General features: G+C 36.8%; 3 protein-coding genes and 2 long non-coding RNA genes across 12 annotated transcripts; 3 read left to right on the forward strand and 2 right to left on the reverse strand.

Moving 5' to 3' along the window:
• Positions 1–2,285: 2,285 nt before the first annotated feature.
• Positions 2,286–6,884, forward strand: LOC122303776 (serine/threonine protein phosphatase 2A 59 kDa regulatory subunit B' gamma isoform-like). 3 transcript variants are annotated; one of them, XM_043115725.1, is made up of 3 exons: positions 2,291–2,734; positions 3,179–4,260; positions 6,135–6,884. In XM_043115725.1, the coding sequence occupies exons 2-3, from the start codon at positions 3,229–3,231 to the stop codon at positions 6,522–6,524; spliced, it is 1,422 nt and encodes a 473-aa protein (XP_042971659.1). In that variant the 5' UTR covers positions 2,291–2,734; positions 3,179–3,228; the 3' UTR covers positions 6,525–6,884. The 3 variants fall into 3 exon arrangements, with proteins under 3 accessions (XP_042971660.1, XP_042971659.1, XP_042971658.1); XM_043115726.1 differs by lacking the exon at positions 6,135–6,884 and adding an exon at positions 5,926–6,127 and having other exon boundaries at positions 2,286–4,260; XM_043115724.1 differs by having other exon boundaries at positions 2,291–4,260.
• Positions 6,885–8,535: 1,651 nt separating this feature from the next.
• Positions 8,536–10,946, forward strand: LOC122303779. Its single transcript, XR_006240818.1, has 3 exons — positions 8,536–8,974; positions 9,690–9,731; positions 10,541–10,946. It is a non-coding gene; the product is annotated as an uncharacterized LOC122303779 (long non-coding RNA).
• A 129-nt stretch (positions 10,947–11,075) lies between these two features.
• LOC122303780 lies at positions 11,076–14,574 on the reverse strand. Of its 4 annotated transcripts, XR_006240822.1 has the most exons (4): positions 13,906–14,528; positions 13,676–13,815; positions 11,917–12,031; positions 11,106–11,414 (listed from the first exon to the last, which is right to left on the reverse strand). It is a non-coding gene; the product is annotated as an uncharacterized LOC122303780 (long non-coding RNA). The 4 variants fall into 4 exon arrangements; XR_006240821.1 differs by having other exon boundaries at positions 11,076–11,414; positions 13,634–14,505; XR_006240819.1 differs by having other exon boundaries at positions 11,917–13,815; positions 13,906–14,574.
• A 186-nt stretch (positions 14,575–14,760) lies between these two features.
• Positions 14,761–17,898, reverse strand: LOC122303778. 3 transcript variants are annotated; one of them, XM_043115729.1, is made up of 3 exons: positions 17,745–17,763; positions 16,839–16,886; positions 14,761–15,358 (listed from the first exon to the last, which is right to left on the reverse strand). In XM_043115729.1, exon 3 carries the CDS (start codon positions 15,333–15,335, stop codon positions 14,892–14,894), a length of 444 nt encoding a protein of 147 aa, XP_042971663.1. In that variant the 5' UTR covers positions 15,336–15,358; positions 16,839–16,886; positions 17,745–17,763; the 3' UTR covers positions 14,761–14,891. The 3 variants fall into 3 exon arrangements, with proteins under 3 accessions (XP_042971663.1, XP_042971661.1, XP_042971662.1); XM_043115727.1 differs by lacking the exon at positions 16,839–16,886 and having other exon boundaries at positions 17,745–17,898; XM_043115728.1 differs by lacking the exon at positions 17,745–17,763 and having other exon boundaries at positions 16,839–17,310.
• Positions 17,899–20,593: 2,695 nt separating this feature from the next.
• On the forward strand, positions 20,594–22,156 carry LOC122304606. The gene is made up of 3 exons (XM_043116865.1): positions 20,594–21,059; positions 21,144–21,332; positions 21,546–22,156. The coding sequence occupies exons 1-3, from the start codon at positions 20,594–20,596 to the stop codon at positions 22,154–22,156; spliced, it is 1,266 nt and encodes a 421-aa protein (XP_042972799.1).
• Positions 22,157–25,249: the final 3,093 nt, after the last annotated feature.

A 25,249-nucleotide genomic window follows, 5' to 3' on the forward strand; every position in this document is an offset into this window, starting at 1 on the left:
ACATCATGTGACAATCCTCGATTTGTTTTCTAAGTGGAGATTGACAGTACATGTACTTAATTGCTAGTTTTTAAAGTTAATTTATTAATTTTGCAAAACTCAAAGGCCCAAATCTCAATTTGCAAAAACCTAAAACTCAATGTGTTAATTTAATAAGTAACCATAAATTCTTTGTAAAAACCAGGCTAATCCAAGAGGGGGGATGACCTCTTGATTCTTTTGCCCACATGATTTTCCTATTTGCCTTTCTAAAATAAATATTAATCTTTATTACCTAGCTAGTTGGATTCAACCATATATTCCTTCCATTTTTGACTTGAAAAGATCAAATAGGATTGTTGACTATCCCAAAACCTTTTGTTCATTTGCTATGTATTTTATGGTAAACTACTTTTTTTTTTTTTTTTATACTCCACATAGCACGGCAGGACGAGGTCTCCATTGTCAACTCAACGGGGTCGTGAGCTTTAAGCTTTTGCAAAGGGTATAACTTTAATTATTCAACTTTTGAGATGCATGAATTAATGATGTAGAACGACGTTCATTTTTCTACTCATGAAAATTCTTACTATATATATATATATATTTTATGTAAGAGGTGGGATGTCTACAACCTCCTCTCCTATGCTCAGCGAACAAGAAATACATGCATTAATATAGGAAGCATTATAATAAATAAATCCCGTTGTTGTTGCAATTTGTTGGATGTCATACAATTGATGTTTTATTTTTTTTCACATTAAATTTGGAACAAGTTTGATATTTGAATGATGAGTAGGTCAATTTAAGGTATTACATGAGTACTGTTTAAAAAAAAAAAGGTATTACATGAGTACTGGTTCAATACAAGTCAGCTTGACTCATGAATATAAAATAGACTACTAGGTACTAGGTACTAGGTCCTATATAAATTTTTATAAAGGGTGGCGGGTTTTGAAGTTAAATTTTTCATTTAAAGAATCAAATCATATATCATCAAATCATTAAACTCTTAATAAATCTTATAAATATGATTAGACATTAAATAGGATGACGAATTTTGACTAATAATCCCGTAGTAAGTGCTATATTTTTTCCCCAGTCGATCAACTAGCTTGGCTGCCATTTTGTGGTGCCATCAACGTACAGTTGCAACCACTTTACCTGTTGGTATCACAGTGAATTTACAAGCTGAATCAATTTAGGGTACTTTTGAGAATATTAATGTTGCTAGATATTTTAATATTATTTTATTAGTATTAACAGTAGTTTACTAATATTTATAAATTACTCATTATTATTTTACTATTATTTATAAATTATTTCACTCCTATTTATAGATAATTTAAGATATTTTTAATATTTAAACAGAATATTAACCGCAGGTTGTATGATTCCTTTGCAACACCAATATGGGCATGCATAACTTAGGCACCATGCTCTTTTTTCTAGGAGATGCTTAGATAGTGAGTTGAGATAAGATTAGATGAGATGAAAGTTTGATAAAATATTATTATAATATTATTTTTATTTTGAGATTGTAAAAAATTTTATTGTTTATTATATTTTATTTAAAATTTTTTTTAAAAATATAATAATTATATAAGATTAGATAAGTGAAAATACTTTTTGAATGCAAACAAGATGTCTCTTCCATATAATTATAAATGAATTGCAATCTATGGCTAAGCAAAATCTTTGTTGTGGCGTTGAGGCCCACCATATTTCTTAAGAAGGTTTAAAAAAAAAAAGGAGAAAACTAAAACAAAATTATCTCCTCAGAGTGATCAAAATATATCCTTGGCAATTATTAGATATTTTGGAAATATGAATGATGTCATACTTTTTAGTATCATATTAGAACATGTCATGTCATTAAAAAAAATTCTTATACATATAATTATCTGGTAATTATTCTGCTCATCATTTTTAAACTACGTACTTATTTTTATTTTTTATTTTATTTATTAACATATGTGTGATAGTGTAAGATAAGGATGATGAATATAAAAAATTATTTTGTTTTTAAGTTAATACGTAGTGTATATTATTTACATCATTTAAATAATAAAAATATAAAATAAAATTTTAATATTTATATTTTAAATCAAATTATAATAAGTAAAGAAGATGTTAATTACTCACCTCACACGGCCAAAGTTGCCATGCCAAAACAACCAAAGATGACCGAATCCACGTTCCCCGGGCCACGAGGCATTAGCGCGAGGGACCCACACCCACATCCAATGTTTTTTTATGGGTCCCATCCTAGTTGCCCCTCACGTCACATGTGAATATTTCAAAGCCGGAGGGATAGACGAGGTGTTTTAAAATCTCAGGGTTTGCCCCTTTCCGACAATTTCATTCAAACGTTTGAACCTCCATTTCCAAAATCTCCTCTGTTTCTATTTCCGCTTCCCTTTTCGTTTTCAACGTCACAGTGCGAAACAGGCCGAGCCAGAGGTGCGCGGAGCTTTTCGAGGTACAGAGAGAGAGTCTAGAGATAAGGGGGGAGAAGAGGGATTGGCTGTAATTGTAACAAGCATTTTCTATTTTTAGTTTTGATTTTTGTGTTGTGCTCTCTCTCAATCTTTCACTCCCTGTGAAATCAATTGGACCCCAAAGACCGAAAGATTTTCAATTAGGGTTTATGGGTTGGCAAAATATCACTTTTCTGCTTATATTGTCTTGAGTTGTCTCGCATTTTCTTTCTCTGTCTCGCGCTCTCTCGGATCTCTTCAGTTGTCTCATCAATGTGAGTGATTCCCTCTTCTCTATTCCTCAATACCTTTGCAGACCACTCTTTGTTCTTAAATCCTAAATGTTCTGGCTGTGAATCTGCTTTGTAAATTTGAACTCCGAAGTGCTCATTTAGATATTAGTTTTTTATTTTTTATTTTGGGAGGGGTTGTCATTTTTTCGTTGTCATATATTTTATATTCGAGAACTATCAGAATGCCTAATACTTTGAGCTAATTCAAGGTGGAACATTTGGTTATTTAAAAAGAAACTTGGGTTAGGATTAGCTTTTTAGTGTTTGTAGATATGATCAAACAAATACTGGGTAAACTACCTCGAAAACCCTCAAAATCATCCCATAATGATTCCAACAATGTCAACGATGGAGTGCTCAATACTCATTCGTCCTTGAACTTGTTCAGTGTACCGAATTCTGTTAACAGCTCGAAACCCACTTCAGGTTCTTCAAAACCTTCGAGTAATGGGACTCTTGCTCCTCACTCGTTGAGTATGAATAAATCGAATCAAGGGAAAAAATCAACTCCAGTTGAGGCTCAAGTAGGCCCCGTGCTTGCTTTGGGGGTGTATGAGGCTTTGCCAAGTTTTCGGGATGTTTCGGGTTCAGAAAAGCAGAGTCTCTTTATTAGGAAACTCAATATGTGTTGTGTTGTGTTCGATTTCATTGATGTAGCAAAAAATCTTAAAGAGAAGGACGTTAAGCGGCAAACTTTGCTTGAGCTTGTTGATTATGTGACATCAGTAACTTCGAAGTTCAATGAGGTGGCAATGCAGGCGATTACAAAGATGGTTACAGCCAATTTGTTTCGAACACTTCCATCTCCTAATCATGATAATAAGGCTTCAGAAATGTATGATGCAGAAGAGGAGGAACCGACCATGGAACCTGCTTGGCCTCATCTACAGATTGTATACGAATTTCTATTGAGATTTGTGGCTTCACCGGAGACAGATGCCAAGCTTGCTAAAAGATATATTGACCATTCATTTGTGTTGAGATTGCTTGAATTGTTTGATTCTGAGGATCAAAGAGAAAGGGATTACCTAAAAACAATTCTGCACCGCATTTATGGGAAGTTCATGGTGCATCGGCCATTCATTCGGAAAGCTATCAATTACATCTTCTATCGGTTCATCTTTGAGACAGAGAAGCACAATGGGATTGCAGAATTCCTTGAAATATTGGGCACTATAATTAATGGGTTTGCTTTGCCTTTGAAGGACGAGCACAAGCTGTTCCTCGTCCGAGCTTTGATTCCCCTTCATAAGCCAAAATGCGTATCTATGTACCATCAGCAACTTTCATATTGCATTACTCAGTTTGTGGAGAAGGATGCCAAGCTGGCTGACACTGTGATTCGAGGTCTATTAAAGTACTGGCCCATAACTAATAGTTCCAAAGAGGTTATGTTCCTTGGTGAATTGGAGGAAGTTCTTGAAGCCACACAGGGACCAGAGTTCCAGCGCTGCATGGTCCCTCTTTTTCGTCAAATTGGTCGCTGCCTCAACAGTTCACATTTTCAGGTACTGGTTTTAGACTGTTCTTTTATTTCCCTCCAAATAGTTGTTATCATCGTTTCTGTCCTTTATTATCATCCACAATCTACACAACTTTAGTTAAGCTTTATTCGTTCTTCATTGGAAATTTTATTGTTGTAAGAATATGATTGGGATTCTGAGTTGGGGTTTGCGTTAAAGCTAGAGGCTTTGATATTGATATATAATCTAAGCCATTAAGTTTGGAAGATGGATTGTGAAGAGAATTTTTTGGCATGGAATGTATGTTTCTAAATAGTTAATAAGTCTTCATATATTTACGTATGCAATAATTAAATGGGACTTTAATCATATACAGTAAGAATTAATGTTCTTTTAGTCTAGTATAACCTCATCTCTGTTAATGTCAGAATTCTGTCACGGATGCCCAGTACACAACCATGTCTGCATTGCTTTTGAGATTCAGTAATGGAGTCCACCTTTACCTCCAACCCTTCAATGTTGTGAGAATAATTGTTTTAAGACTCAGGTTGTTGATATGTTTAGCCACTTATTACCAAGGTTGGGTGTGCTTATTGAAATTTTGAAATACTAGGCTTGTCACCCTAGTTCTTGAAAATATCCTCTCTCCATAAACATTTTTTTGGGAAATAATTTAGTACTACATCTTATTTCCAATAGTGCGATAGTGATATTTTTACTTTTCAAAGCGTGGCAGTGGATTTGTTGGGGGAAATGACGTTGCTGCTATATCTTGAACAAAATTTTTTTTTTAGGTATCTCCCTCCAATATAGATCATACTTGATGCTTTGGTTGAACCATTCTCCCTGCCCCCAGGTGTTTCCTTACACTAGGATAGACCCTAAAATATTATACGATTGAAACTCTCGAGCCTAGACCATCTTCCACGCTGTCCCAAAAGTTGTTCAAAGCAATTATAGGCTTATAGCTGTCTTGGGTTTTGTTGATCTTTCAACATTGTGTGCTGTAGAACTGAGTAACTATCCCATCAGAATTTAGTCGAAGACATCAGTTTATCCAGCTATATTGGGAATTTTTCATGTTTAGAAGAGAATGGAAAGGTGGCCTTCATTAATCAGGACTTGTATGAATATAGAAGATGCAAATGATGCTTTTTACCACAAATGGTACTTTCCACCTAAACTCTTTCTTGTTGCTGCAATATTTTGTCTGCATCATGCCTGTGAGCTCTAGCTCAAATGATGCTTCTCCCTTAATAAAATGGGCAAGGTCATAAATTAAAGACCCATTGGGTGAAGTGTAACTTATCAACAAGAATATAATGTCTACACTTATTGAAAAAAAAGAATATAATGTCTATACTATGGTTTTTTTTAATAAATCATATCCTGTGTACTCTTTACTTATTAAAAAAAAAAAAAAACTATGGTTTTTTTATAAGTTAACTAATGTGACGTTATTTACAAGTCTTCATCTTTGACGCAAGCTATAGCCTATAAGTAATAATATTCAAGGAGTCATAGAATGAACATGTCTTGTTATCTTATACTAAAGCTGAGCAGAGCATTGTCTCATATATTGAAAGGAGTGGCTGAGATTGTCTATGCCAGAAATGTATTTCGTTCATTTTCTGCTGTGTGAATTTGCAGAACTTTAATAAGTAAATTTAGACTAAATATTTGTAGCAAGAAAAGCTGTATGATTTGCAGAAATAGCATGCAGCATACATGTTGGCTGCCTTCTGCCCAACGGAGATCAGTCACAAACAGAAAATTGTACTCTCCATTTTTAATTCTCTCATTACTTCTGGAGCTTCCCTGCGTAGTTTCCAATTACTAGGCTTGTGGCCATGCATTTGTTTGAGTGTGTGAAATTCAAACATTAATAAGAGATTACTGGATGGATGTTTAACTGGCAGGTAGCTGAACGTGCATTGTTTTTGTGGAACAATGATCACATAAGAAATTTAATCACACAGAACCGCAATGTGATTCTGCCTATAATTTACCCAGCTTTGGAGAGAAATACACGTGGTCACTGGAACCAAGCTGTTCAGAGTTTGACACTGAATGTGAGCAAAATATTTTCAGATGCAGATCCAACACTCTTCAATGAGTGCTCAGTGAAATATGAAGAAGATGAAGTCAAGGAGAGGGAGACACAGGAGAAGCGAGAATCAAACTGGAAGCGCTTGGAAGATGTGGCAGCCTCTAAGGCTGTAAGCAATGAGGCTGTCCTTGTCTCAAGATTTGTCTCTTCCATTGCCATTGCTACCGCCACAAAGCCTCGGGCTACTGCAGCTAATTGAGCCACCGGACATCATGTTGCAAGAGTTCGCCTTTCCTTTTGTTGGGTTTCTCCTAGTATATCTGCTGAAAAGGAAAAATGAAGTTGGGGTTTTGGGGATATTGCGGTTGGTCCTTGTTCTTGAGATCTTGGCTCATTCCTTTGTTCTTCAGCCATCGAGAGTCTGTATCATAAGGGTTTTAGTTAAAGAAGTTCGGATACCTGTCTGATTATTACTTTATTGTGTAATGATGTAAAGGATGTTTCCTTTTGTGCCATAGCCTTGTTTATTTCGTAGCCTGAGTTGTGTTTATGTCAGAGGCATATGCAATTTTTCTACCAAAAATTTTAATCTACCGTGTGTTATGGTTGGAGGAACAAATTGCTGGCTGAACAAGTTGCCATGACTTGTTGATTTTACTATTGAGGGCATGACCCAGTAATGTCTGCTTTTTTAGTTATCTCCGGGACTAAGGGTTTGTTTGGACAGTTGGTGTTGATGTATTTTTAAGGACAGACAGGAAAGGAAGAATGAGCCATCCTTGGCAATTGATTGGCCCACGACAGTAGCTTGATTGTCGGTGTGATGTCCTTGCATTCATCCCTCAGAGTACATGATAAATAAAATATAAATGATAGAGATACATATTTATGTAGTTCGGCTTAAAATTTATTTCCACTAGGTGTTTGAGGGCAAATCCATCATATTTGGTGATTTATACATTTCTCATAATCTCACATATCTCTTGATACAATAGGAATAACAAAATGGAGGTTGATGACCCTCTTGCCTAGAGAAGGAAAATTATGTCTCTTAAGCCCCTAAAATGAGGGTAGAAGAAGCTATCCTTTGTCTGGTAAGGAAAACTCCTTTCATCGAGACCTTTTGGGAGTGATTGGTCTCTTTGTCAGCTTTATATCTTTTCTACATTTCTCTTATAGAAAAATATAATTGCAAGCACAATTGTGTTTAATCTGTACACCAATTTGATATAATTGATCAAAAAATAAATTTTATTGAAAACAGTATTAATTTAAATTTTAAATATGAATGAATCAGTATTGATACGCAGATTAGTACACGATTTTACTTATATATAGCAAAACTATTATCTTATACGACTTTACTTACCTTCCTTTTCACTTTCTTCCACTTTTGTCTTTTCTTTTTATCCTTTTGCTTTTTTTAATTCTTTCCAAGCGGGTTGGGCCCGCTCAATTTTGTATCAACACTTAAAGTATTTTAGAATTCTATAAATAGTAGTAAAATAGTCTGTGGATAGAAGTTAAATAGTTTGAGTTAAGATGCTTTATTAAATTTTGAAAATGAAAAAAAAAATTGAGAAATGATTTAATATTTTCTTTTTTGGGAAATGAGAGAAATGGTTTAATATTATTTTTGTTTAGGAGTTGCTATTTTGCCCCTACTTTGCCCGAGTGTAAAAATGTTTTATATTTGAATGATATTTAAGAATGAAAGTGTAAAAATATTTTATATTTAAATGATGTTTAAGAAAAAAAATGTGAGAGATTTTGAAAATATCTTATCTCATCCAATTTATTAAATGTACCCTTGTGATATATCCTCGTGAACCAAAAGGTTTTATTAGCATCCAAGGGACTGAGATGTATACCTTATATTTTGAAAAGTAAAATGGTAGGTATACAATGAGATTTTAGAAAATGAAGTTTACAATCTAACGTGCTTTAATGTAATATGACATACGTACTTTATAATAAAAAGGAGAATTATAATCTAACGTGTTATGTTATATCATATGAGTTTGTAAATTTATTTGTGTGCTATTTCTTTGTAGATCAAATATTTTCTTTTTAAAAATCATGTTGTCTCCTTGAAATATTATTGGCATCAGCCACTATTTGGCAGCAGCCGAAGCACACGTTACGTGGCAAGAAATTTGTTTTCCCTCCTTGTCCCTATCGCCCGTTCCGCTCTCAATTTGAAATTATTCTTTTGAGTTTGAGCTTGAGCCCCGTATCATCTCTCCTACCCCCCGCGTCGCCCACCTCTCCCCCAACCCACCCCCACCCCCCACGTCGCCTATCCTCTCCCCCACCCCACGCATTTCCCTTACCCTCCCCCATGTGATGTGGATATCTAGTTCAGCGATCAACTTGAGTTCCTTATAGATCGACTTTCGACTGCCCCTTCCCATCTCTACTCCTATGAGAAACCCTCTGAGTCGCCCAAGTTCCTCTCAGCAACCCTCTCTAAGTCGCCAAAGCTCGATCTCTAAGATCCAGACTCCCTCGTGCCCGATCTCCCCGTGCCTTCATCTCATCGTCCTCCTCTCTTCTTCAATATTTTTCTTTGATTGTATAATATCTATGAACGCTATGTATTTGTTCTATTTGTGCTCAAGATAACTTTATAACACATGAAACTTTCTACTGAGAAAGAAAAGAAAATCTTAGGAACGTAACATGGGAAAAAAGCTGAACAATCGTAAGGTATGGTAGTCAAATTATGCTAGTCTTTTTATATTTACTTTGTGATGTTAAATCTCCATCATATTAAGACTGCAACCTTAAGTTATTTCCTCTTGGGATGTTTCAGAGAAAATCAAAATTAATTCTGAAGCTGAAAAATATGCCACTTCTGAGATTGATAATTTATTTACCCTAACACTAATCTTTATTCTCCCTGGTGTTTTTAACTTTGCCTGCTTTGCTATTCTGCATTGCCACTACTTGTGTCTTTATTAAATCAAGAGCTGCATATATTTTGGTACTAGTTAATATGCATGTATTTTTCTTACCCGCACAGTGCAATGTTCTTTCAATTCCATCTCATGAACTTTCAATATCAGTTTCCACATGAAGATATTGCTTACGGTCCCATGCAGTAAATACTTTTGCTAACTGATTGTGTGTGTGTGTGTGTGTTTTTTTTTTTTTAATCTTGGTTTTGTGTTAATTTCTGAGTGATTCTAGTGTTTATTTTTGTGCCCATATTGTGTTTGACGGAATGATTACTTCACCAAATGGACTTCCTTGGCCTTTTTTTTTTCATGAATAGCTTCCTAGGCATTCAATGAAACTAAATGACACAGTTTCTGGTTTGCATGTATGACAATTCATATTGTTTTAGAAATGGCTCAACGCATATCTTATTGGTCAATATCTCATTCTTAAATTATTAATCTTTTTCTTCCTTCTTGTTCAGTACTATGATGGGTGGCAAACTCAATTTTCAGCAAGTATCAGGGTATGCCTACTTTTATGTTTTAACTATATAAAAACTTATAAATGCTTGAGATGGTGAGATTTTTGCTAATACTCTGAAAATAATTCATTACTTTCCATTTTATTTATAACACTATTAAAATTTTAATTGACTAATGAGATCAATCATTTGAAGTGCTAGTTGATTTATTAAAATTGGTTGACTCAATTGTTGGTGGTATGTATAATTGGATATCAGAGCAAGCTATTTGGTTGCCCATAAGCTACACCAAAGTGTCCCACAATTAGACAAATAAGTCTAGTCATTTCTGAATGTGAGCTGACATTAGAGGCACATGCCACTCTGATGAGTCTACTTAGTTTTTGATAAAATTCAGTTTAAGAGTGAAGTATTCAAGTCCTTAATTGTTATGTGTCGTGGACCTGTTATGATCTGAATTGCAATTTATCAACTTATGGCCAAATAGAGAAAAAGGAATTAAGTAGTAACTTGCACTGATGTGTCATTCATGCTTAGTTGTCGCTCTTGTATATGTCCCGTGTACTTGGGCTATGCTTATTTATATCAATAAAATCATTATTTTGCTGATAAAAAAATTGGATTGATGAGTACATAGTGGGAGAACTCGATTTTAGATTGTCTGACACTTCCCTTTACTATCTCTTGTTTGTTTGTACTATTGCTTGTCCAACACTTCCGTAAGAATTGATACTGATTTTTTCATCCTTGTTGATTAATATGCCCCTGTTTGTCCCATTTGTTTGTATCTACCTGTTAATGATTCACATACTTTGATGCTTCACAGTATGCTTGTTATAATTCATCTGCAGTTTGGAAGAGGGAGGAGGACGTATTGCGAAGAAGGGAAGATAAACTAAGAGAGAGAGACAAATGCCCATAAGGTTGAGGTTGAACAAAATTTGTGGAGGGTCGAGAATAGAAATGCACGAATATTATTGTATTTATACTGGGTTGTATCAATTGTAATAGTTTCTGCTTGGTTTAGATAAACTATAGGGCACATGTAAATAGGTGGATATTTTCTTTATTTTTCTTGTATGGATCATATGTAATGGTAATCCCCCTTGAATTAGGTAAAGCTTGATTAAGCACTTGATCAGGCATTTTGTTGTATATGAGGAGAGGTACCGTGGAGGCTATGAAAAATCTAGTGTTTTTTGTCACTGTTCTGAATTTGCTGGGCTATATAGATTTTTTCCCAATCTATTTTGGTCACTTTTGAGCTTGATTGATTTCATATACAAGTTTTGTATGATAAGCTTAACAACATGTACTTCCAATTCCGAAGGAATCACAAGCTATACATCTCCACAACATTGATGTACCACAACCCGCCTATAACACTGCCATCAAATAATCAATCCTTGGATTAAGTCATCTAGTAAAATATTGAGTCATAATATTCATTCTAATTAGATACAACATTACAAAGTAGCTTATTACAATCTAAGTAGTCTCATAATATTCATTACAATCTCTTGTATACCTCCTTGTGTACTTGGGCTATGCCTATTCTTATTAATACTATCGTTTACTTATCAAAAAAAAAATATTCATTACAAAATCCAATATTCCAAAATCCAAGATTCTAATCTAAGTAGTCTCATTTTCTTGTTTCCTCCAGTGTGCATAGTTTTAGCACCAATCTGGCTTTTCCTTCTCTGTACAACACATCAAAACCACCTGAAAATATCACAAGACAATGTAAATAAACCTTAAAATTCAAGAAAATATTACATTTAGCGCAAGGATTATAAACCTAGCATAAAGCAAGAAATATTACAGAAACTTAAACACTCGAAAGGATTCAACTTGAAGGTTCTCAAGAGCTATTGTGCAACATTTCCCTTTTGAGGCATCTCCTGTTAAATTATTCACTAGACTTCAGTTTGACAGAAAAACTAGAATTCTCACTCTCCCATGATAAACTCCATGGGCATATCGAGCCTTCCCATTTTGATTATTCAAGTAAAGTTTATTGACTTGTTTTTTAGATTGGAGAGACATATCTGATAACCTAAAGCAAGTACTTTTACGAGTGCCTGGTGTTGTCACAAGTCACTCTTTAATTTAAAAGTCAGACCAAAATTTGATGGTGGAGTTGCCTTGACCTTTTCACTGATTTTTGCATATCTCCTAGGCATCTCACCAATACCCCAATCAAACTCTAATATTGCAGGATTACCAGTGTGTGATTTTAGGAACTGCTCCAGTTGTTTTTTGTTATTGATCTCCTCTCCAGTAGGAGCAATGAACACAATCTCATTCTTCCTTGATGTACCTCCTTTCTTGAGGCAGAACTGAAGGAAAAATGAAACAGGGGTGTAAGTCAAAGTGGCACACAATAAGAATTCTGAACTAAGCACCAAACCAACTGAAATCATGCCTCAATGCTCCCCATCATAAATACAGCACAGTATGATTAAATTCAAAAGCATCTTGAAAGAAAGCCCATCAGTACTAACTACTTAAATTGAACATCTTAATCAAATAAATTAGAATGGTTCAAACATACCAACCAGTTCCTTCATGAATTGGTTGGATCAGACAACAATACATATTGATAAAGACAAAGTTGTCGGTGATAGTGTACGAGAAATGGACAAGCTAATTCTTTTGAGTTTCCACTCAAATGAATTATGAACCAATTACTCATTTTGCCAAACCTCAACTAAATATTTCAACAAACATCCTAGAGATATCACATAAACTTTTTTTTTAAATAAGTAGAGACATCACATAAACTAATGAAGGGACACTGAAACTGAATACTAGGCGAAAAAATAATTGGAACAAGGAATTGAATATGTAATTCCGATAGTCAAATGACATAATTAGTAAGACTTATAACTATAATGCATGGCTAGATTGATTAAATCATTCACTGAAACAAAAAAAGGTAAAAAGTTAATGAAGCAAATACCAGAGCAATTATAAACCCCACCCCCCCCCCCCCCCCAAAAAAAAAAAAAGAAAGAAAGAAAGAAAAAGAAATCCAAACCTTCTAAAGGGAATGACTAATCAATGATAAATTAGCATATGTATCTCAATATGCATGTGGCACTCAATACAGTGAAATTGGTAGAGCGTCCATGAAACTCTCATTCTTCATATTTTAAGTTATTTAAAGAGAACAAATTTGATGTTTGTACACCAATAACTGCATTATAAGAAGTATACCACAGGCTCACAGCCAATCGTTCCAAACAACAACTACTAACCAAATTCAAGTTTTACTTTTCCTTCCAAAGGTGGTAAAAAAAATCTCCTCAAGGCTTAATTACTACATAGAAACACAAGTGTCATAAAAAACAAAAGCAGTAGAGTTCCCAAAGGCTTTAAGCAAAAATCATACAAGGATTAGGCAAACAAAAACATAGCTTGATCAAAAGGGTGCAACTCTCGGAAAACAAAGCCAGGCACATCATAGCTATTGCAATTTCTAGAGGACAGAGGTAGAAATTCTAAAAACCAAGAAACCTCTTTGTCAAGAGAACAAAACTTTCGCACGAATTTTCTACTATCTTCTTCTCATCTCAAACCAAATTTTTAGAGTGCAAAATAGTTTATTGTAAAATTAGTAACTGAATAAATTATTAGTAAGCTGGTGAAAGGAGCAAACATTTTTGCATTCTACGAAAAGAAAATGAGAAGAAAACCCTAAACACAAAATCACTCCCCCAAAACAAAATTCAAGCACAATCCCTAGCCGTAGGAGACAAAAAGAAAAGAAAACTATGTTATCAACCATAACCCACCACATATTACAGAACACTGACACAAATCAAGCAAAATCCAGGTACCAAATTTTACCTACGAGCATAATAGAACAAAAAATTCAAGAAAACTGAAATCTACGATAACAAAGTACAAGAATTTATTCTCGAGATAGAGAAACAAACTCATTTCATCCAATGAGGTGCTGGAAGAGAAAGCTTAAATACATCAGCAGATGTTCCATCTCCTGGCCGGATGAGTAGGATGGCGAAACCCATCAACATCAAACCCACATTTTGCTGCCTCTAATATTTGAAGATGATGCGAATGCAGAATCCAAGCCATCCAACCTGGGAAAAAAATCATCCTACACAAAATAAAATGCTTCTTATACCATAGCAGGAAAAAACCAACCTCAAACACAACTTTACAATCAAATTAAACTCCAGAGTACAACCTTGTGAGTTGTGACCCAGCTGGTGTGGGTGGGGGGCGACGCCGACGAAAAGACGGCATGTGTTGTGACCCAGCTCGTAGGGGTGGGGGAGAGGATGGGCGACGCAGCTGGTGGGGGTGGGGGGCGACGCAGGGGGTGGGGAGAGGAAGAAAAGGAGATGAGCTGGCGACTGGGAGGGAGTAGAGCTGGGCGACGAGTGGAGTGGTAGCGCTGTGCAGACCGCCTCGGTGTCGCTGGAAAGAGAGACGGCGTTGCCGGTGGCAGTGGGCAGAGCACAATCGATGCAGGCGACGTAGGAGTTTCAACGCGGGCAAAAATTCAGAGGTAAGAACGCGGGGGGCAAATTTGAATCGGTAAAGAAATACAAACCGACCAACAAAAAGCACGTTTTGGGTTTTAAAAATAAAAAATAGATGCCACATAAGGTGTGCAAAGAGTGCGCTGTACAGGGGCTGATGCATAGCAATCCTCTGTCTCCTTATTACACTTGTTAAAGTTTTCACTTTATCAGTGTTTGTGCCTGACTGAATGATAAGAAACTGTACAACATGGAAAGATAGAGTTTTTCATCTTGATGCTAAGATAAATCATTATTGATTTAATTCCTTACCATCACTTACAGCACCTCCTGCGTTGCCTTTATTCCTTGTAGAAATGTATGCTCTAAGCGCAAGTAACCTTTTTTTTTTTTTTTCTTTTGCATGGAAAACAAAAGGTATGTTCACAAATATAGTGTATAAGCTGGAATAAAAATTATACTCGTTTCACATTTTCTGTCGTTAGCATCTGAATGATTTCTATTCACGCGGGCAATTGGTCACCATAACTAGTTATTATTATTATTTTGAACTCGTATGGTAAATTGGTTTAAAACCAACGATCTGATTCTAATATAAATAAGTTCAAGCAAGTACTGGAAATAAACAACAACAAAACTACTAAAGAAAGGACTCTAATTACTACATGTATCTTAACATAACGGATTCTCAGTCATCACCATATGCTCTGAAACAGTAACGCTCTTGGTATGGAGCATTGAACCAGAGGTCAGCCTCAAACCACTTCGGGTAGCGAACAAGGTCTCCAGCAACAAATTGCATGAACTTCTTGCTGCCTTCAGGCACCACTCTCACTTCCCCTTCCTCAATGTAAACCAATTGGTCGACCTGCCAGTCCCAGGGCAACTTGCATTTGCCAGTCTTCCACACCGACCATCTCGAAACCCCAAGCTCTGCCAATCGCTCCGGTTTCACTTTCCGTTCCACCCTCACATTGTACAGTTCCTCAAGGGGTTTCTCTATGCGCATTGCCCTTATCCCATGACACCGCCCAATATCAGTGCTTAAATTTACACGATCTCTGCTGCTGCTGTTGACAGAGAAGGATCTGAAGGTTGAGGGCATGATCACACTTGCCATGCCTACATACATTTTGTATTGGTATATTGCTCAACCTGTTCATTATGTTGAATTCAAATATAAGAGGAATCTCAAAGTAGTTAATACCATTGTGCCTCATTAAACTTCCCAAAGACCAACATTGGTAGCATGTTTATTCCCTTAGGTGCCAACTGCCGAGACAGTAAGAATGGAGCATATGCGATCACTTGAACATGAAGGTGCAAGTGCAACATGGAATCATTTCAGGTTAGGACTAACTTCACCCTTTTCTATATGATATAACAAAAATTCTATTTGCAAGCGTACGTTTGAAACATCAAACACACCACCAATGTGTAAGCAATACATATCAACTAGCATAAAAAGTAATTGCGTTCTGAACTCTTTTATGACTGACGTGCGGTGTGTTTTTACACAGGCTTATAAGTAACAAGATTCTGTTGGTAATTCCATTGATAATTCACTTCTCGTTTCTAGTCCATCTGCATGTTTCCATATTTTGGTTTAATGTTTCTTTTTTTAAAACCCGTATTTTGGTTTAATATAGATGAAGATTGTCGTGTGGTCATATAAGAAAAAGATCTTTGAAATGAAGACTTGATCAAGGTATCACGATCACTTTCCTATGAGTTTGTACTCATCAAGAGGATTCGGATTTACACGGTATGTTAGTAGTAGAGGGAGCTCTTGCTAAATCCTCATGGACAAGAATTGGAAAAAAGTTATCCTTTACGATATTGTTTTGCTCTCCTGAACCTGAATCATGGGAACCAGTCGTGTTTAATTCAGGTCATTTGCCAGTACCATGCATTCCAACTACGGAATCTATGCTGTTCATTGTATCTTCTCAAATGTTACTGGTACCATTTCGGAATTGTCTATATAGATAAATAAATTATATATATATAAACTATATTCTAAAATAACAACAATATAAGGAGAAACTCATTAATACTTCTCAATACAAGTTACCAATAATTTTAATAGAATCAATTCAATCAACTACCAAGTTACAACTATCAATCCAGCGTGTTTTTAATGACCCATATAGATTCTGAAATGTGAATGTAATTTGAAATTAAGTAGGAGATTTTTTGCTTTAATAAAATGAGAATCATAAGCAAAATATATATGCACACAAACATACACGGGTGTTGTCTGCACAACAGCCTGGGGTTCTTATCTACCCAATTGAATGGCCAAAATCATCTTTCATTCTCCACCAAGATTCTGTGTGGAAAGTTTTGAGGCATTACCAGAGAAAAAAGGTCAATTTTCAGGGAATAAAGTCAGTTAGTGAGTGTGAGATGGCTTGTAAAAAAAAGGTAGGCGCTGTGTTGAACGAACCAGAGGGAGTGTCGATAAGAATGTGGTCATGTCTCTATCTTTAACACGAATTAACCAAAAGCTGTGGATTGAATTTTTAGAGGTTGCTACATCATTCAAAAAGTTTCTAAAATGAAAAGACGAAAAAGTATATCATCTCTTTCATGTGCCTAATGGAAATGGTAGAGAGAGAGAGAGAGAGATCACCGTTGTTCTGGAGTCCGGACCTTTGGGTTCACTGAAGACAGTCGGGTGCTGCCGCAGAAGGAGAAGCAAATTAAAATGAAGAAAGGAGTGGGGTGGCGGTGGCGCTAGGGTGAGGTCAATGAAAAAATGGAGACTTGAGGAAGAACGAAGAAGACGTCTGAGCGGCTGAGGTTATAAAAAATTAAAAATCCAAAAAGTCCCTAATTTTGAGTTCAACTTTATGGAAAAGCCATTGTCAGAAAGTTTATTTACAAATGGCCATGCCACTGGATTTTACATACCGGCCGAAATTCACGTACCGGGCTCGTGACCATTTGACTCCAAAAATTAGTATTGCCGTCTTAGGAAACTTCAGATGAAAAAACAGAATATCCAGGCACTGTTTGCCTCACAAGTATGCTCAAGCAGTGTTGATTTAAAATTAGCAAAGCATTCTAAATGGCCTACTAGACGGTTCGTGGTTGAAGAAGGCAACTTACAGTAAAATTACTATTTACTTCCAGTTTCAAATTCAAGAATTCCAACCCCATTTTCGTTGCTAAGAAAATGAAGGAAACTGGACTACCTTGAAACTATGATATCTAGGCTTCTCATCATGTGAGGCCCAAGAAAACAACTGCCATCCAGTCCAAGTGAGCCTAAAAGAAACCATTTGGCGGGTTCAGATTATTCAATTATTGAACCCAAATCAAAGTGTTATGAAAGATTGAATATTCAAATTTTGATTTCACGTCCTTTCGCCCCCCCGCGCCCCCCTCCCACCCCCTTTTCCCAGCAAACAACTAGAAAGTCAAAAGAGAACAGAAATAAAAAAAACTTAAGAAGGCACATCATTCGATTTGATTCTGGTAACCAAGATGACCATAAGAAAGAACAAAGAACAAGAAAATCGTGGGTATGTTTTACCTTGTTGAATATAGTCTGCAGGTCCCAAGACCAAAGGCGAGGCACCGAGTAACAGTGGCTTCTAAACCCCTGAATCCAAGGTTTATCCGAAAAAAAAAAAAAAAGGAGGGTGGGTTGTGTGTGGGTTTGTTTAAACTCACCTGCCAGTGATCTCCACGTTTTACGGGCTTATAACTTTCGACCGGGAACCGGTCCTCTCAGTGTTATTTCACCTTTTATGGAATTGGAATTATGGAAGACACGGATGGTTTTGATAAGTGACGGCCAGTAATTTACTTGAGCGTCAAATAAAACTATAACAATATATATAAAATAATTATTTTATTTTATTTTTATACAATTTTTTTATGATATATAATAATTTGATAGGAAGATTTATAATAAAAATAAAATACGTTTAATACAACTTATATATTAAAAAAGTATTTGATATGTCAATAATAATATAAAGACATTCATACAAATATATTAAACAAAAGAAATACAGAGTGTTTAAAATTATAACTTACATTCTTTTAAACAAACAAAATCACCAGGTATTGAATCTAAATCAAAATTCTTAACTATTTCTCTTTCAATATAGACAATTAAATTATTTGCTAAGAATTCATCTTCAAAATTCTTACCTTGTTGCTCCGGAGATTACGGAGACGGTTATTATTCTTCTTTCTCTCTTGTCTGAGACAAAAGGCTTGTCCTTCCTGTACCATGAAGGTTTGCATTTTTCTGTTTACGTTTGTTCCGTTTAGTTGGTTTGTTCCATTGTGATATCTTGGTTCTCACCTCTAACCATTGATGGCGGAGGACATTGCGGTTTTATGTGATCATTTGTCCTTAACTGAGGAGGAGGCTGCGGATGTTGTGGTAAGGACGGATGATATACATGCAACGTTGGAGAGGGGGCGATTCTGTCTTATTGGGAAAGTCCTCACCGATAGGAGAATTAATTGAGTAGCTTTCAAGACCACGATGCTGAAGCTTTGGAGGTTGGACACCACTGTTACTATCATCGAAGTAGGTTTTAATATGTTCTTGTTCGAATTTGCCACAGAGGGTGCCTTAGAGAAGGTCTGGGATGGGCAGCCATGGTCTTTTGATCAGAGTCTTCTTTGTTTCAAATACTTTGATGGTCTCACTCCACCGTCTATTATGGTGTTCACTCAGACGTATATATGGGTGCAAGTGCATAACTTGCCCTTTGGTTGCATGAATACTAACATTGGTGTGCAACTGGGCAGTGCCATTGGACCTATTTATCATGTTGAGGCTGATGATAGGGGTACCAGTTGGGGACGGTTTTTACGAGTGCTTGTTGCATTGAACCTTACCAAACCATTAATTCGTGGGAAGATGCTTAATGTCGATGGAAAGAGACTATTTATCCCATTCAAATATGAAAGGATCCCCCGGTTCTACTTTTATTGTGCTATGCTTTCACACAGTACAAATGGATGTTCTAGTAAGCCTGGTGTTGGTTCGGACATGGCTACCTCATAACTGCTGTATGGGAGTTCGCTCCGAGCCCCTCCTTCTGCTCCATTCATTGGCTTAAGCCACTTTGTCCCTGCCATTTCCAAGGGAACAAGTTCTTCTTCGCAGGTTGGAGGGACGACGGTTTCTAACAGTCCTTCGGATAAGGATACTGCTCTGGGCAGTTGCATGGGTCTTTTGAAGATGCTCTTGGGTTGGCTGAGCATCCCGTACCAACCACGTGTCCTAATTCCATAGGGCTGACATCCCCAACGGCTCTAACTGCCACTTCTACTGACAAAAGTTTCTCGACCCCTTTGATGGCAACCTCCAAGAATGTAGTTGCTGCTGCTATGACTGCAGACAGTGCAGTGCTGCAATTTTCTGCTGCCCCCCTCATTCCAAAGGATACTTGGAGGAGTGGCCCAACAGATTTGACTGCCATCTGTGGTACCTCCTTCCTGAAGTGGAAGAGGCAGATCAGGCAAGATGACATGTTGCATGCTCCTCATTCTTCACTTCTCAAAGATGGTCGTAAGAGGAAGTCCACTTCCAATGGTCCTGACTTGCCTCTACTTTTCCTCCCAAAACTATTAGGAATACTAGAGCACAAAGTTAGCGTGCCACTCTAGCGGCGGAGGCTGTGTTACAGTCCTGTCGAGAGAAATGAAACTCCTAAGTTGGAACTGTCGAGGGATTGGCAACCCTTGAACAGTTCGTGATCTTGATCATTTGATCAAGACTTATAAGCCTACAATTGTATTTCTTATAGAAACTAAGGTGCTGAAAGTTAAGTTGGATAGGTTGAAGTTTAAATTTGGTTTTCAAAACTTATTTACTGTGGATGGAATTGGGCAGAGTGGTGGCTTGGCACTTTATTGGAGGGAGGATTTGTCTCTTACTATTCAATCATTTTCTCATTGGCACATTAATGCTGGGGTTATGAGTGATATGCATACTCAATGGATGCTAACTTGTTTTTATGGCCACCTTGTGACTGAGTTGCGCGAGATTGGTTACAATCTGTTAGGATCTTTGAAAGAGTTGAATCCTGAGAAGTGGATTTGCATTGGGGATTTTAATGAACTTTTATACCCCACTGAGAAAAAGGGTGGTGCTGTGAGGCCATTGAACCAGATGCAATTATACCACAAAGTCTTGCAGGATTGTTATTTGTGTGATTTGGAGTTTCGGTCTGGGTTTTTCACTTGGTCCAACAACCGTGAGGACACTGGTTTACAACAGAAAAATTGGACAGGGCTGTGGTTTCAAAGAACTGGTGTGCTTATTTTGGCGATGGGAATATTCAAGTCTTACCAACAATTTCTTCAGACCACTGTCCCATTCTAATTACCATCCTGCCATGGCTGCAACAAAAAATGGCTCATACTCGACTTGCAAGGTATGAAGCAACATGGTCCTCTTATGAAGATTGTGGTGATGTGGTCCATAGGTTTTGGTACGGTTCCTCTGACTCTCAAGTATCCTTTTCTTCACTCATGCAAAAGTTAAAACGAGGCATGTCTACTTTGCAAAGGTGGAGTAAAGGCAAGGCACCTCTCTCGGATTCCTATTTACAAGCCAAGTTGCAATGGTTGTATTTTCTACAGCAGTCTATGCCTGCTGCTTCAATTGGGGAAATACACCAATTGCAGAGAGAGATCAATGGTTTATTAGAAAGTATTAATGTGAAATGGCAACAACGAGCCAAAGAACATTGGCTACAGAAGGGGGATAGGAATTCAAGATATTTTCACTCTTGTGCTACACAAAGGAAGAAGAGAAACTGTATTGTGAAGATTACTGATGAAAGGGGGATTGTGTACACCAAGTCAGAGGAGATTGGTCAAGCTTTCACTAGCTATTCTCAGACTCTTTTCACTTAATCTAACCCTTCTAACATTGCTCTTTGTTTGGCTCATTTAACAGCGAAGGTTTCTGAGGACATGAATGCTAAGTTAACTCAACAGTTTACTGCAGTAGAGGTTGAAAAAGCACTTTTTCAGATGGGCCCTTATAAGGCTCTGGGTCTCGATGGTTATGGAGCATGCTTTTTCCAACATCATTGGTCAACTATGAAGGGGGCTGTTTGTCAAGCTTTGTTATCATTTCTGAATGGTCAGCAAGACATTGCTGAGATTAACTTTACTTACCTTGTCATGATCCCTAAGAAGCACAATCCCTAGCATCTAACTGACTTTCGCTCTATTAGCCTCTGTAATGTACTTTATAAGTTGATTGCCAAGGTTTTAGCTAATCGATTGAAAGGTCTTTTACCAAACTTAATATCCCCCACTCAGTGTGCTTTTGTGTCTGGACGTCTAATTTCAGACAACACATTGGCAGCTTACGAAACACTCCACACCATGAATTTTAAGATGTATGGCAAGAAGGGTTACATGGCACTGAAACTTGACATGAGCAAGACTTATGATCATGTGGAATGGGGATTTTTACATGCTGTCATACAACAACTTGGCTTTGCTTCGAGGTGGACTCAATTGATCATGAATTGTGTTTCAACTTCCAGTTTTTCAATCTTAGTGAATGGCTCCCCTCAACAGCTTTTCAGTCCATCAAGGGGTTTGAGGCAAGGCTGCCCACTATCACCATACCTTTTTATTTTGTGTGCTGAGACTTTGAGTTCCCAACTCTTAGCTGTTGAAAGGCAGGGTTTAATTTCTGGTGTGCCTATTATAAGGGGTGAACTGACTATGAATCACCTGTTCTTCGCGGATGATAGTTTGATGTTTTTCCAAGCCAATATGGTGGAATGGGGTAGGCTAAATAACATCCTCAGCATCTATGAACAGGCCTCAGGACAACAGCTGAATAGGGAAAAGACCTCTCTTTTTTTAGTCGAAACACCAAACCTTCTACCAGGGCCTATATCAAAGAGATTGCTGGTTTACATGCCTCCTCAAACATGGAAAAATACTTAGGTCTTCCAAAGTTTGGTGGGTAAATCTCGTGTCCAAGCCTTTCAATCTATTGTCAGCAAAGTGCAAGGCAAGCTTGGCAACTGGAAAAATAGATTTCTTTCTCAAGCTGGTAGGAAAATCCTAATAAAGGCAGTGCTCCAATCTGTCCCAACATACTGTATGAGTGTGTTTCTATTGCCAAAAACACTCTGCCAAAAGCTTAACTCCTTGATCTCTGATTATTGGTGGAGTGGGATGGATGATAAGAAGAAAATGCATTGGAAGGCTTGGCATGTTCTGTGCACTAACAAGCAGCAAGGTAGGTCTGGTTTTCAGGATCTCACTGGTTTCAATATGGCTTTACTAGCAAAACAAGCATGGAGGTTATTGACAACCCTTACCTCCTTACTTGGAAAATTTTTTAAAGCCAAATATTTTCCTTCATCCAATGTGTTACAAGCCATTTTGGGGTCTAGACCATCCTATGTTTGGCGCAGCATGTGGCAGTCCATAAAACTTCTCAAAGATGGTCTTATTTGGCGTTTGGGTGATGGCAAGCAGATACATGTTTGGCATGACAGATGGCTACCAAGAGATGGGTCAGGTCAGATTCAATCTCCAATGCAGGTGTTGAGGCCTAATGCTTTGGTTGAGGAACTCATTGACACACACACGGCATGGTGGAATGTACAATTGGTTCGAACCATCTTTACTGAGGCTAATTCTGCTACAATTTTGCAGATCCCTATTAGCTTGCTGGGGAATCCTGAAAAATTAGTTTGGAAAGGCACTTCTACTGGTCACTTTTATGTTAAAAGTGCCTATCACATGTACATGGAGACAATGAGGAGCTGCACTGGCGAGACATCCACTGAAGCTTTGTATAGGCCATATTGGAAACATTTATGGGGACTATCAGTTGCTAACTCTGTGAAAACTTTCATATGGAGGGCTTGTTCTGATTCTCTCCCAACAAAACAAAATCTCTACAAGAGGAAGGTGATTGATGATGATTTATGTCCTATTTGTATGCTGGAACCCAAATCATCTGGGCACGTTTTGTGGTCATGCCCTGTTGCCACAGATGTTTGGATGCTGAGTGATAAGAAATTGCAAAAGATGGCTATTATTCATACTGACTTTGGTTAGATTTTTAAACAGATGGCTTCCAAATTAAATACCAAGGAATTGGCTTGTTTTGCTTATATTGCTCGATCTCTATGGCATAGAAGGAATGCCTTCCTATTTGAAAAGCACTTTGTACATCCTACCAAGCTATTTGAAAAGGTTGTCACTGACTGTCATTTATATCAGTAGGCTATATAGGCCTTGGTTCACAAACCGAGTCTAGTTGCCCCTCATGTAGTCCACTGGGAATTACCACCTGCTGGTTTCATTAAGTTCAATTGGGACATTGCAGTCCAGCAAACAACAAATAGGATTGCTATTGGCATTGTACTTAGGGATTGTGGAGGGGAGGTGTTGTTGAGTCTGATGAAGCCTCTGGCTTTCTGTTACAATGCTGCTTATGCTGAAGCTAGGGGCTTATTTGAAGCTGTGAAGTTATGTTCTGAGCTTGGCTTTACAAATTGCGTGTTTGAAGATGACTCTCTACATGTTGTGCAAGCTATTAACACTCAAGGATCCGAGGTGTATATCCCCAATCCTATTATTGCCGACATTAAATAGCTTATGCACAAAACCAATTGGAGTCCGCAACATGTCAAAAGGGCAGCCAACCAGGTGGCCCATAAGCTTGCTAAAGAAGCACTATTGTTAAATGAAGAAAGACTAGATGTTGATTGTGTTAATCATGTTATTTCAAACCTTGTAATGGCTGATTGCCACCATTATCATTAATAAAGTCATAGTCTTCCTATAAAAAAAAAAAAAAAAAAAAAGAAGAGTCAAAATTAGACAAATTACTCTATCAATAAGATAGTATGTATTTGATTTCTCTGTCTCTACCAATCTTCGACATAAATCTTCAATGGGTCTTAAATCTTGAAACATCGGATTGGTAAATACATCAACTTCAAAATACTTCAATTGAAACCTTAAATTAGTTTTCTCACTCCTAGAAAAATGAAGAGGATAATACTCTTCTACAATATAACATATATCATTAATATTAAGGATTTATACCCATCCTTTGGATCCCAAGCTGAGCTAAGGGTTAAAATCTTTGTCATTCTTTCACCAAACCAATTGTCAAACTCTTGCATTTAAAAATCTATAGTAACATTAAATATTTCAAAATGATAATGATGCTCTATCGTAATGTGATCTCATTGATGACGACTGAGACCTTTTACATAACGAGAGCTCAATTATGGAATGTCAATATCAATTTTTTTGGAAAAAGAAACAACATTCTCAAGCAAATTTTCTCAACCTTCATTTCTCAACTTTTGAATGAGTCCTTTTGTAGTATAAACCATATTCATGGCATTCAAAATATCTTAAGATTTTTGCTGCAAAACTTGACAAAGAACATTAGTAATACTCATGATTTCTTTCATTAAATGTAAAATCAATATGAATTGGAATGAGGTAATCATTTTATAAGCAGCATTCGCATCCTTGCCTTGAAAGTAAGTGGATCTTTCTTTTATTATGGTTTCAAGCACCGAGCAAGTGGCTTCAAACATTCACAGTAGACTGCAAATAGAATAAAAATGAGAACCCCAATGAGAATCATCGGCTTGTTTGATAGTGTCAATTTGGTTAGCTCATTTTCCACTTTCAGTTCATCAATGATTATTATATGTGCAATATGTGTTGCCTGAGTAGTTTGCAATTCAAAATGACGTTTACATAAAGCACTCACCACATTTATAATAAAGTTTAAATTTGAGAAAAACTCATGAACATAAATCACCTCTCTAGATGTAACAACTAATGCTAACTGTAATCAGTGAGCAAAACAATGAACATAGTATGCATATGGACAATCTTTAAGAAATAATGCTTACAATCCATTCCATTCACTACGCATATTACTAGAACCATCATATCATTGCCCACGAATATTTTGAATATTAAGACAATAATGATAAAGAATTGCAGATATTTCATTCTTTAGAGTCAATGCTGATGTATATTTAACATGTA

The sequence above is a fragment of the Carya illinoinensis genome, chromosome 3, assembly GCF_018687715.1.
Source record: "Carya illinoinensis cultivar Pawnee chromosome 3, C.illinoinensisPawnee_v1, whole genome shotgun sequence".
NCBI classification, from domain to species: domain Eukaryota; kingdom Viridiplantae; phylum Streptophyta; class Magnoliopsida; order Fagales; family Juglandaceae; genus Carya; species Carya illinoinensis.

What these genes read in the sequence shown, in the direction of transcription:
- LOC122303776 (XM_043115724.1), top strand. Translation starts at nt 3,025, where the DNA reads ATGATCAAACAAATACTGGGTAAACTACCTCGAAAACCCTCAAAATCA. An exon ending in TCAACAGTTCACATTTTCAG is followed by an intron (nt 4,261 to 6,134) that starts GTACTGGTTTTA and finishes TTTAACTGGCAG; the next exon opens with GTAGCTGAACGTGCATTGTT.
- LOC122303778 (XM_043115727.1), bottom strand. Translation starts at nt 15,335, where the DNA reads ATGTATGTAGGCATGGCAAGTGTGATCATGCCCTCAACCTTCAGATCC.
- LOC122304606 (XM_043116865.1), top strand. Translation starts at nt 20,594, where the DNA reads ATGGCTCATACTCGACTTGCAAGGTATGAAGCAACATGGTCCTCTTAT. An exon ending in CACCAAGTCAGAGGAGATTG is followed by an intron (nt 21,060 to 21,143) that starts GTCAAGCTTTCA and finishes CTCATTTAACAG; the next exon opens with CGAAGGTTTCTGAGGACATG. An exon ending in TTTGTTATCATTTCTGAATG is followed by an intron (nt 21,333 to 21,545) that starts GTCAGCAAGACA and finishes GTCTAATTTCAG; the next exon opens with ACAACACATTGGCAGCTTAC.